Source organism: Amia ocellicauda, chromosome 2 (assembly GCF_036373705.1).
Source record: "Amia ocellicauda isolate fAmiCal2 chromosome 2, fAmiCal2.hap1, whole genome shotgun sequence".
NCBI classification, from domain to species: Eukaryota; Metazoa; Chordata; class Actinopteri; order Amiiformes; family Amiidae; genus Amia; species Amia ocellicauda.
The window spans coordinates 50,542,993-50,556,161 of NC_089851.1; the positions used below are offsets into that span (position 1 = coordinate 50,542,993).

Here is a 13,169-nt window from a genome sequence, read left to right on the forward strand (position 1 = left end):
ACCCCAGGGTCAGGGGTCAGCCGGATGGGAATGATGGAACTCTTGAATGAGGGACGGGTCCAGGATGTCTGATGCCGGGACCCTGGGGAACAGGGATGGCTGATAACGAAGGACGCACTGGAACAGAGACAGACCTGTGGAGGAACTTTTGAGTGAATGTTGTGCGTATTCTGCCCACGGCAGAAACATACTCCAGTCCTGCTGGTTGGAGCTGCAGTATGTCCGCAGGAACCTCACAATCTCTTGATTAAGACACTCCATTTGCCCATTGGATTGAGGATGGTAATCTGAAGAAAAAGAAATGGTAAGTTCTTTGAAGAAGGCTGCCCAGACCCGTGTCCAATGCTCACTGTATTTCACACACCAACCCAATGCCTTCCCCAACGAAGCTTCAAGATCGCATTTGTCATCACCCTGTTGACAGGAAAAGCTCTGTGGACATCATTGGACACACCAGGGAGAAATAACTCACTCACTCCCCACTTTCTTGGGATACTTCAGGGAGGTCTTCAATCATCCAACAGAGGGGAAAGATGCTGGAGAATAATTACTGGGTCAATTACTCTTCTGCGGCTGATTACGCTTTGAAGTTCCACGCCCCTTTATCTTCAATAAATCCCAGGCTGCTTATCTTCCTCAAAATCGTTATTGGGATTGTGCCATCGACATGCTTGCAGGGAAGATATCACAGTACCCCACAGGCTGGCGACAGCAAAGCTGACCCCAGGGTCAGGGTGCAGGGTCAGCTGGACCGGAACAATGGAACTCTGGAATGAGGGACGGGTCCAGAATGTCCAATGCTGGGACCCAGGATCGTTCCTCCGACCTGTAACCTTCTCAGAAGCTGGGTTTAGAATTCTAGGGGTGATGACCTTTGGTGGCTGACTGGTGAAGTGTGGGGGGAAGATATCACAATTACAAGCTGATCACACTCTCAACAATTACATACGGTTCCTAGCACACTTCCACATCCCAAATATAATATGATTAATGCATGCAGCCTACATGTATAACTAGACAGGAGGAGCTACACAGAACATACAGATTTAAAATATCAGTGATACATTGATATTGATTTTTTTTTAATTTCTATTTACTTTTGATTAAACATATCTATATTGCTGTTGCATGTTTATAAAGATAACTCATAGAAAAATAAGAACACCATCCATGCATTGAGAAAAACACCAAATATTAATTAGATTCATCCACATAGTTGATAATTAATCAGATTCAATCACTGCAGTCAGATCAGGACTCCCAAGATGCATTCATTACAACTACGCCAAAAGTTATCTCTGTTTTCACTCTGTCAATACAGTAGCACTCTGTTTAAGCAGGTTTCAATATAAATAATGTCTACTAGGAATAGAATTACAGGTGATACTAGCAATTTAATAAATGGGAAAAAATATTTAAAACTATTGTATATCTATCTTTCTACCTAATTTCAATTTTTTTCTTGGTTTTCTGCTGGTTTCCTCACCCTTTAAATAGTTTCAAATCCCAGCTGTGGATTGGTCCACAAGTGTTTAATTTTACCTTTCCACTTTCCAGCCCACTTTTAGCAATACGTTTCTCCGCCCCTTTCGCATGATGAGGAAATTCAGTTTTGGTTGTGTCAATTAAAATATGTGAATTCTGATAGGAAACTGCAATAAAATAATTCCCTTTCACCTCGGACATGATCAGAATGTGTGTTTCCACTTATCTACACACTGTACTCTAGACTGTTGAGGGGAAAACATATTGTATTGTGAAAAAAATATATATTAAAAATACAAAACAGAAATGTCATAACTGGATAAGTCTCCATCCCCCAGAATAAGTCAGCGCAGGCAAGTGGGATGATTCAAGTGTTGGAATATGGAATATTCTTATTCCACTAAAGCAATTACAATTGTTCTTCAAATTCTTAAAGGTTTGCTTCACTGAAGTTCTGTTGTACATAACTAGAGCCAGTGCACTATGGCAGCCTGTTCATACCTGGTGATTGCTAGCTTTCATCTTCCGCTGACCACTGCCTTGGTCAATGGCAATCCAGCCACTAGTGACTGAGGGCCGTTGTTTAATGAGATCATCATCATGAGGGTCTGTTAATCATAACTCACCCCTTTGGCCAGGTGGTTAAGCAAGTATCTTTTAGTTTAGACAGATGTATTACTCAGGCATTTTACAGCTTAGTTAAATAGTTGGAATCTGAGTTTCTCAGCTATATTTCACCTTGTTTATCCATCTAGTGTCTTTCAGCCCACCATAGCAGTAAAATCAATAAAACAGTAAAATCAATGTGTGAACAAATGGAGAAAACTGTGAAGCTCCACCATAAATTGCCTTATGGCTAATTTATATGAATGTACACTCTGATATATACATTAACATACATTTGTAGTTGAAAGTATTCACACCCTTTTCAATGTAATACAATGATTCATTTGGTTGAACACATATTAGTCACTTTAGTTGATTTCTTCTGAGTGGCAGACAGACACCCTGTTGTCTTAACTTACACTCGACTGCAATCTGTTCACAGCTTTTATTTTTCTCTAGGCCAAATCAATATTGAAAAACTATTAAAAAAAATCAATATCACGGTTAAAGTGTTTTCTAATGAAGAAGATAATTTGAAACTTAATAATGATATTGTTTTGTCTACATGGCAGGTGTTTGGTCTGCATCCCAATGCCGACATAACCTACCAGACCAACTTGGCGAATGAGACCCTGAACACCATAGTGAACATCCAGCCCAAGGACAGTGGTGGTGGTGGTGGGGAGACCAGGGAGGCCACAGTCCAGCGACTGGCTGATGAGATGCTGGAGAAGCTGCCCCCTAACTATGTGCCTCATGAGGTAGGCTTTACTCCAGGGATGAGAGCAGAGAAGAGGAATTCTTCATTACATGTTTTTTTGTTGCCCTCTCCGCATCTCTCTCTCTCTCACTCTCTCTCTTTCTCTCTAATTTGTAAATCAGTTTCCCTTAATTTCCTCCCACACAGCACTAATTAATCAGCACAAACTCTTGCAGTTGTTTTTCTTTTCCTTCTTTTTTTATAAGCTGCACTGGTGCAAGGTTGCTTTCTGGCATCTAGGAGGTGTGTTCTGAAGATTTATGAAACAGGAACTGGAATAGAAATAAGTTCACTGTTAATCATCAGCTAATAAATATTGTATTTAGTTCTTAAGATTTTTTTTTTTTTAATCAACCGATTCCTACATTTAAGTCACTGTGTATTCTAGCAGCCAACTGTTTAAAAAAGCAGTTAAAAGAAACCCTAGTGATCCAGAAATAGTTCTCCAGCATTATTTAACAATTACACAGGCGTGACCGTATGCCTGTAAATAAGCCGTGACAGGTGTTGGGGGCAGAGGGTTTACAGGGCATGTGCCTCCAAAGGGTTTACTGATAGAAATATACTGCACACTGGTACATCTCTTAAACAGTATGTCATGAAACATACCAGTGTTAACTTATGCTGCCATATATATCTAAAGACAGCATTCAACTTCCACAGATGCATTTTTTTTTTTTAGAAAACAATTATACATTTATACAATCAATTTACCCATTGGGATTTTTTTCATATGTGGTGTAGGGAGAATAAATAGCTCTAGTATGTGCTTTGTAACTTTATTTTACAGGCTTTAGTTTTGGCCTTTTGACTCCACTGTGAGCTTCAGCTTGGCGGGGCTGAGCTATAATTCCCTCCAATATTGGATTTCTGTGACCCTATCACAAAAGCTAGGCACAAGACAATTGCAATCAATATTTCACATTAAGTGAGGAATTACTGTACTTTCTGGAAATAAATTGATATAATGCAGTGCAATACAATACAACACAATTCCCCTTCTTTTGGAGAATAGCTTGGAGGAGTTCTCACAAATCTCACAATATTCCAGAGACGCTGGATCACACAAGGACTATATCCTGCTGAGGTTTTTATTTGTTTGTTTTGTCTATTTTGCATATACTTTCAGTAAGCTTTTCTATGCATTGCTGTTCTATATGGGTCTAGCAATATAAACCAATAAACCAAACTAAAAAGGACCTCCAAACAAAAGTCTGCAAGTGAACACAAGAGTGGTAGGACTGCCAGCTGATAACACACAGCCCCACAGTCTTCTGATTGGCTGTTGCTGTGGTCACTGCCTTCATTCAGCCAGTTGAATGGGCTACACTGAAGCTTTTACTGCCTTACAGTTTTGCACTCACAATTACATGGTCCTGGGATTTTCTAGTGTTCAATGTTACAACTCGTGAAGGCTGTATCCTAAGAGGAGAATCATGTTCCAGTTTTGAATACTTCTGTCCTGATATCCCTTGCCTCTTACATAACGCTGTGATCATTTCACAGAATGTCATCTTCAGCTTACAGAAACTTAAATTCCGTGTATATCAATTCAATTTTCTAAAAGTTCTCAAAAAATTTGAAATAGGAAAAATGGTCATCATATTTTTAATTTTCATTTTTTTTAGAAACTTTTGGATAATCATTAATATTTTAATTGTAAAATTTTAATTTTAAAAAATCAGTGTGTGGTGTACAATTCGATTTTTTTTCTATGTTTTCGCTTCTGCTGAAATAATGAGAAATGTAACAGTGGCTAAAGTGTGAGAACTCCCTCTGAGAAATAAAAGGCTCAGAAACAGGCTGGACCACAGCGGCCACAGGGGGAGGACTGGCTGCAGACGCGCTGCGAATGGGACACGGCTTTACTAAACATGCAATTCCTCTACTTAACAGTTGGTTATAGTAAATCATCATCATCATCATCATATTATTATTATTATTATTATTATTATTATTATTATTATTGCGAGGAGTATATATTTTATTCTTTCCTGTATTGAAATTGTGTGCATGTGAAAGAACATCTTGTGTGTGTGTGCCCCAATTTTCAACCATTATTCTGATTTGATTCCCCATAATCAGCTAAGCCTATAATTTTTCACAAAAGAGGAAGTCAAATCCACTGCTTACACATGCACAACATTTAACACCAGAACCACTAGAAAAATTCTCTATCAATGAGGGGTAGCGTAGGGGGGTAAAATTATGAGAGAAAAATCTGAATTTCTGAGAAAAAAATTCAGAATAAACTTCTGAGAAAAAAAATCTGAATTTCTGAAAAGTAAAACAATTTCTGAGATTCCAAGTTAGTATTAACTGGGGCTTCTCTAAAATGTATCAAATTAATGTTCTAATTAAGGTATATTTTGGAACTGGATTTAGCAATAAGGCTGTTGGCACAAAATCACTGTATTATTACAAGTATTCGAACTTTAGAGACGTTGCGAACTGAGTCTTTAGAGAAGGAGAAACCATTTGCATATAAATGAAGTAATAGCCTTTGTGCAGGAGGAACTATCGTTGACTTGGCCCGCTCAGTTTTGCTGAGGGGAACCTCATCATGCGTGTAAGACATTTGTCACATTAATCTTTTTGTGGGACACGGGATTCGTGACGAGGGTTGTTGAAAGGCGTCTATGTGCTTCACGCTTTTGCAGGTTAAAGCTCGACTCCAGAAGATGGGCCTGTTCCAGCCAATGAACATTTTCCTTCGGCAGGAGATTGACCGCATGCAACGCATCATTGGCAGGGTCCGCAGCACGCTGACCGACCTCAAGCTGGCCATTGACGGTGAGGTTTATACACTGATGAACTGGGGGAAGGGGGCTGGACATCAAAGGCAAGGTTCACCACACTACTGGAGTGGCAAGGGGGGAAAAATGTCCCCTCCATGGTTCTCACTAACATGTGTCCTGAACTTATACAGGTGATTTTGTGCAGGTGTGCAATGCATTCTTCTTTTCCTACTTGTGCATGATTGTTCTAGAAGTTTTATTTGGACGTTGCCATTTCACACCTAAACCCCAGACACACATCAACCTTCTAAATTCTCTTGATCCATAAGACTGATAAAGGGGCAGGATGGACAGTCCATTATGTGCAAATCAATCACCTTCATTTAGTTTATAAATGTTGTTCATTCATTACATTTTACTTTTTAATAACTTATATTTCAATTTTTTTTCTCTTCATTCTAAAGATTAGCAGATAAGGTAGGCCAATGCTCCTGCAGATATCTGTATCTTTCTACCTACAGTGAGGGAAAAAAGTATTTGATCCCCTGCTGATTTTGTACGTTTGCCCACTGACAAAGAAATGATCAGTCTATAATTTTAATGGTAGGTGAGAGACAGAATAACAACAAAAAAATCCAGAAAAACACATTTCAAAAAAGTTATAAATTGATTTGCATGTTAATGAGTGAAATAAGTATTTGATCCCCTATGAATCAGCAAGATTTCTGGCTCCCAGGTGTCTTTTATACAGGTAACGAGCTGAGATTAGGAGCACTCTCTTAAAGGGAGTGCTCCTAATCTCAGCTCGTTACCTGTATAAAAGACACCTGTCCACAGAAGCAATCAATCAATCAGATTCCAAACTCTCCACCATGGCCAAGACCAAAGAGCTGTCCAAGGATGTCAGGGACAAGATTGTAGACCTACACAAGGCTGGAATGGGCTACAAGACCATCGCCAAGCAGCTTGGTGAGAAGATGACAACAGTTGGTGCGATTATTCGCAAATGGAAGAAACACAAAATAACTGTCAGTCTCCCTCGGTCTGGGGCTCCATGCAAGATCTCACCTCGTGGAGTTTCAATGATCATGAGAACGGTGAGGAATGAGCCCAGAACTACACGGGAGGATCTTGTTAATGATCTCAAGGCAGCTGGGACCATAGTCACCAAGAAAACAATTGGTAACACACTACGCCGTGAAGAACTGAAATCCTGAAACGCCCGCAAGGTCCCCCTGCTCAAGAAAGCACATGCACAGGCCCGTCTGAAGTTTGCCAATGAACATCTGAATGATTCAGAGGGGAACTGGGTGAAAGTGTTGTGGTCAGATGAGACCAAAATCGAGCTCTTTGGCATCAACTCAACTTGCCGTGTTTGGAGGAGGAGGAATGACCCAAAGAACACCATCCCCACCGTCAAACATGGAGGTGGAAACATTATGCTTTGGGGGTGTTTTTCTGCTAAGGGGACAGGACAACTGCACCGCATCAACGGGACGATGGACGAGGCCATGTACCGTCAAATCTTGGGTGAGAACCTCCTTCCCTCAGCCAGGGCATTGAAAATGGGTCGTGGATGGGTATTCCAGCATGACAATGACCCAAAACACACAGCCAAGGCAACAAAGGAGTGGCTCAAGAAGAAGCACATTAAGGTCCTGGAGTGGCCTATCCAGTCTCCAGACCTTAATCCCATAGAAAATCTGTGGAGGGAGCTGAAGGTTCGAGTTGCCAAACGTCAGCCTCGAAACCTTAATGACTTGGAGAGGATCTGCAAAGAGGAGTGGGACAAAATCCCCCCTGAGATGTGTGCAAACCTGGTGGCCAACTACAAGAAACATCTGACCTCTGTGATTGCCAACAAGGGTTTTGCCACCAAGTACTAAGTCAAAGCGGTCAAATACTTATTTCCCTCATTAACATGCAAATCAATTTATAACTTTTTTTGAAATGCGTTTTTCTGGATTTTTTTGTTGTTATTCTGTCTCTCACTGTTAAAATACACCTACCATTAAAATTATAGACTGATCATTTCTTTGTCAGTGGGCAAACGTACAAAATCAGCAGGGGATCAAATACTTTTTTCCCTCACTGTATCTAGATACGTCTACGGCAAGGCAAGGCATAAAATGCATAGTAAACAATGTGGATTTAACCTAGGGTTTCTACATAGGGAGAAACAGCTTACCCAGTAAATATGATTTAAGGGCATTTGTTTGTGGTGTTAGGTTAAAGAGTGTTCTTGTTCCGAGGGGGAGGAACCCGGATGTGCGCGGGAGAGCAGGAGGGGAACCGGTTGTTATGGGGTATTTAAAATAAACATACAGTTAACGGTACTAAAGTTGGTTTGCAGTTATTGAACCTGCTACACTACTAGAACACAACACTGTTGATGTGTTTCTCCCAGTCCTGCACTCTCTGTAGACCTTAGATATGGGAGAGAGAGAGAGAAGCTTTTAAACTTTGCTACCAGAGTAAAAGGAACACACACACAAACAGAACTATATGTAGTTCTCCACCTGAAAAAATGTCACCATTATCCTTCCTTCAACCCCTCCCTGCCCTCAAGCATTTACCTCACAAGAATAACAGCCATGCCACAACCTTTCAAAGCTAAAACAACATTAAAATCACCAAAACATTACCCACAGACAAACCACATGACATAAATGTTATAAATAATGAAATATAGCAATACATTATCTCCCACATTAAAAACCTCAATAAATTACCACAATTACTCTTATCCCACTAACCAAGAAAACATGGTTACAAATAGTGCAAATAAATCATTTCAAAATGAAGCAATACTACCATTAAAGTCCAATAAAACAGAAGGCAACAGTACAATAAAAAACACACAACACTTGTGCTACCAATAAAAACACTCAGATGAATAAAAGCGGTTGACTGGTATGATCACCGGCAGAGAGGGCCTCTCTCCGATTCCACACATCTGCAGAAATTAGAGAGAAAAACAGTAGTTATGTGTTTTATTGTGGTCAATGCTTAGATTGGAGTATAACCACTAACATTAGGCCTATGTGTAGTGGATAGAAAGAAAACATTTAAAGCAGTGGTCCCCAACCATCGGTCTGCGGCACATTCGCTACGGGGATGCACGGAAAGGATAAATAATTTATTTTAATTTGTTTTAATCGGTAAAATATAATAATAATTACAGTGCATCCGAAAAGTATTCACAGCGCTTCACTTTTGCCACATTTTGTTTTGTTACAGCCTTATTCCAAAATGACAATGTGAAAGAAGTTTGTTTGAAATCTTTGCAAATGTATAATAAAAAACAAAAAAAGCACATGTACATGCACATGTAAGTATTCACAGCCTTTGCCATGACACTCAAAATTGAGCTCAGGTGCATCCTGTTTCCACTGATCATCCTTGAGATGTTTCTACAACTTGATTGGAGTCCACCTGTGGTAAATTCAGTTGATTGGACATGATTTGGAAAGGCACACTCCTGTCTATATATGGTCCCACAGTTAACAGTGCATGTCAGAGCACAAACCAAACCATGAAGTCCAAGGAATTGTCTGTAGACCTCCGAGACAGGATTGTATCGAGGCACAGATCTGGGGAAGGGTACAGAAAAATTTCTGCAGCATTGAAAGTCCCAATGACCACAGTGGCCTCCATTATCCGTAAATGGAAGAAGTTTGGAACCACCAGGACTCTTCCTAGAGCTGGCCGCCCGGCCAAACTGAGCAATCGGGGGAGAAGGGCCTTAGTCAGGGAGGTGACCAAGAACCAGATGGTCACTCTGACAGAGCTCCAGCGTGTCTCTGTGGAGAGAGGAGAACCTTCCAGAAGAACAACCATCTCTGCAGGACTCCACCAATCAGGCCTGTATGGTAGAGTGCCCAGACGGAAGCCACTCCTCAGTAAAAGGCACATGACAGCTCGCCTGGAGTTTGCAAAAGGCACCTGAAGGACTCTCAGACCATGAGAAACAAAAGATTGAACTCTTTGGCCTGAATGGCAAGCGTCATGTCTGGAGGAAACCAGGCACCTCTCATCACCTGGCCAATACCATCCCTATAGTGAAGCATGGTGGTGGCAGCATCATGCTGTGGGGATGTTTTTCAGCGGCAGGAACTGGGAGACTAGTCAGGATTGAGGGAAAGATGAATGCAGCAATGTACAGAGACATCCTTGATGAAAAACTGCTCCAGAGCGCTCTGGACCTCAGACTGGGGCGAAGGTTGATCTTCCAACAGGACAACGACCCTAAGCACACAGCCAAGATAAAAAAGGAGTGGCTACAGGACAACTCTGTGAATGTCTTTGAGTGGCCCAGCCAGAGCCCAGACTTGAACCCGATTGAACATCTCTGGAGAGATCTGAAAATGGCTGTGCACTGACGCTCCCCATCCAACCTGATGGAGCTTGAGAGGTCCTGCAAAGAAGAATGGGAGAAACTGCCCAAAAGTAGGTGTGCCAAGCTTGTAGCATCATACTCAAAAACACTTGAGGCTGTAATTGGTGCCAAAGGTGCTTCAACAAAGTATTGAGCAAAGGCTGTGAATACTTATGTACATGTGCTTTTCTTGTTTTTTATTTTTAATAAATTTGTAAAGATTTCAAACAAACTTCTTTCACGTTGTCATTATGGGGTATTGTTTGTAGAATTTTGTGGAAAATAATGAATTTAATCAATTTTGGAATAAGGCTGTAACATAACAAAATGTGGAAAAAGTGAAGCGCTGTGAATACTTTCCGGATGCACTGTATATACAATTATAGGCTATTTGTGCAGTAATTACATTGAACTTGGTGTAGTCTGTTGGTCATTTTCTCACTACTCTAATATCTCTGTCACACCAACAACAGTTTACAGATTTAGAACTTGAGTAATCCACGTGCCACGAGTTCATCACGGTCTGCGTGAGCTGTGTTGCCAACTTTGTACTAGCTAGCTACTTTAGCTTGAATGAATAAATACAAACAAACGTTGCTGGAGAGCTTCTTCGGAAGGGGTAAGGGAGATAAAATGCCCAACGACAATGCCAACAATGCAGAGACAGCAGATCCCAAGGCTGCAAAAAAAAGAAAGCCTCATTCAATAGAAAAATGATGAGTCCTACCTAAAATATGGCTTTATTGCAACAGGTGACTCGCATGCTCCATGCCCCCTGTGTTTAGTATTGGAGTATCGAAACTAATCTACCGATGTCGAAAACAAGGCAATACTGCTTGTTTATATGCAATATATATTTCAGGATGATGTGCAGGAGGATATGTTGTGTGCGCTGTCCCTGCCAACTAACACAATGGCCGCAGAACTATTCAAGTCTTTGGATGATTACATGTCAGGAAAATTGGATTAGTCATTCTGTGTTGGCATATGCATGGATGGGGCTGCTGCCATGACTGGATGGCTGTCTGGTTTCACTGCCCGGGTTAAAGAGGTTGCGCCTGAATGTGAGTCTACACACTGTGTCATTCACAGAGAAATGCTGGCTAGCCAAAAAATGTCACCTGAATTTAACGTCGTGTTGAATGATGTTATTAAAGTTGTCAATCACATCAAAGCACACACCCTCAACTCGTGTCTGTTTGGGCAGCTTTGTGAGGAAATGGACGCAGGGCACAAACACCTTCTCTTATACACAGAAGTCAAATGGCTATCCAGGGGGAAATCACTTGCCGGAGTGTTTGAGTTACGAGAGTCGCTGCAGAGATTTCTTTCAGAAAAAAAGTCACCACTGGCAGCACATTTCAATGACAACGAATGGGTCACGAAACTCACTTACCTGTGCGACCTGCTCAACGAACTCAATCTGTTGCTTCAGGGGAGAATGACAACTGTCTTTAAGTTGGCAGATAAAGTGGCTGCAGTCAAAGCCAAACTGGAACTGTGGGTACGGCGAGTGCACAGGGGCATATTTGGCATGTCCCAAACATTAGCAGGGATTTTGGGAGAGACGGAGACTGGGCCGTCTTTCTCCCAGCTGGTATGCAATCACCTAGCTTCGCTTTCAATGGAGTTCGAGTGTTACTTCCCAACATCCAAAGACCCATGAAGTGTGAAGGAATGGATCCACGACCCATTTGTGAATGTCTGAGTTGAATCGTTGCCTTAAAAGTATGTTTGAGATAACTTCATCTCTGCCGACCTTCCGGATTAAAATCAAGGCTGAATATCCACAAAAGCACTGAAAATGTTGCTTCCATTTCCAACATCCTATCTCTGCAAAGCGGGCTTTTCCGCAACGACGGCAACAAAAATTAAATTACGGAGTAGACTGGACATAAGGAACACCCTTTGGGTGTCACTGTCTCCCATCACCCCAAGATAGGACCGTCTTGTTACCGGGAAACAAGTTCAGGGCTCCCACTGATTCAGCAACATGGTGAGTTGCAATGTTTTTGTTATATGGTCATTAGAGAAAAATATGCACTTTATGTTTTTATAATATCATCATGTAAAATGTTATGAAAAAGCACCTATACTAGACCTTTAGGTCTAATCGATATTCCGGTCGTGTCAATTTCAGGCTAACCCTGATTCTCTTCTGTAATTGAATCTAAGTATACTGTGGATTATGTCAGTTTGTTTCATTCATGCTTCCATGTAATGACCTTCTTGCTGTATTCTGGACTTGACATTTCATCAACACGGTGTGCTCTTTTTTAAACAAATACATTTTGCACAGTGCTATTCTTCCCACAGTGAGGTTTCTACAGGTGCAAGAAAAGGTCATGTTTAGTGAGGACCCTGCGCTGCTTTCAACACTGTTCTCATTATTAAACTACGGTGTTACAATCCCTGATTTCTCCCACAGTGCCTTGTCAGGTAGGCAGATATATTGGCTCTCACTGTAAAATAAAATCAATACTGACACTATAGTATCTGACACTATACACTACAGCACATCTTTTTGGTAAACCCTCTCACCCCTTTGAAGGAATCCTGTGTTGTTTATAATGTAGGAGTAAAAGTGAATAGGAGTAGCGTTGTTCACTGTTGTTCCTGCTGTCAGTGGTACCTTGGCAGGGCTCTAAGCTGCTCTCGGGCATGCTGCTAATGGACCAGCCTTCTGAAGCCCTGTCTGCTCATTTCCTTGCTCAGGGTTTCACCTCTGTGTGTAACCGCTCAGGGAGAACAGCACCATTGTGAATGGAGGGCGCTGGGAAACTCATTTTTCCTCCTAGCATGCTGTGCTGGAGCTCACTGGAAAGTGTGTCTGCTCCGGCTTGAGCAGTACTGTGAGCAATATATCCTAATTATTATAATCATCATTAGCATTGATCACAACTTTCAACACTAATAGTAGTAATTAGAGAGATATTACTACTACTCATTCTACTACTAATGTTTTGGTTTCCCTTTTCGAAATAAAGACTAACCTTTTCTTTTCTTCTCTACAGTAGCTGCCATTCTCTCTGGTTATTCTGACTCCTAGGATGGCGGGGTGCTGTGTCAGCCTCTATTTTTACAGCTCCTTTTGTACATAAGTGTCCTGGCTGTTAGGAAAAGATCAAGGAATGCACAGTGCAGTAATCCCCAGTAAAGCATGTCTCCGTGGTCCCAACTACCAAATGTGAAGATGCTATCT

The 13,169-nt window shown here is 41.2% G+C and overlaps 1 protein-coding gene across 1 annotated transcript in view; it reads left to right on the top strand.

Moving 5' to 3' along the window:
- dnah5l (dynein, axonemal, heavy chain 5 like) overlaps positions 1 to 13,169 on the top strand; it is a 206,701-nt gene that overhangs the window by 180,344 nt on the left and 13,188 nt on the right. Inside the window, exons 71-72 of the mRNA XM_066687675.1 lie at positions 2,664 to 2,852; positions 5,512 to 5,644. Of these exons, the coding sequence (XP_066543772.1) occupies positions 2,664 to 2,852; positions 5,512 to 5,644 (322 nt within the window). The remainder of the gene's footprint in view (positions 1 to 2,663; positions 2,853 to 5,511; positions 5,645 to 13,169) is intronic.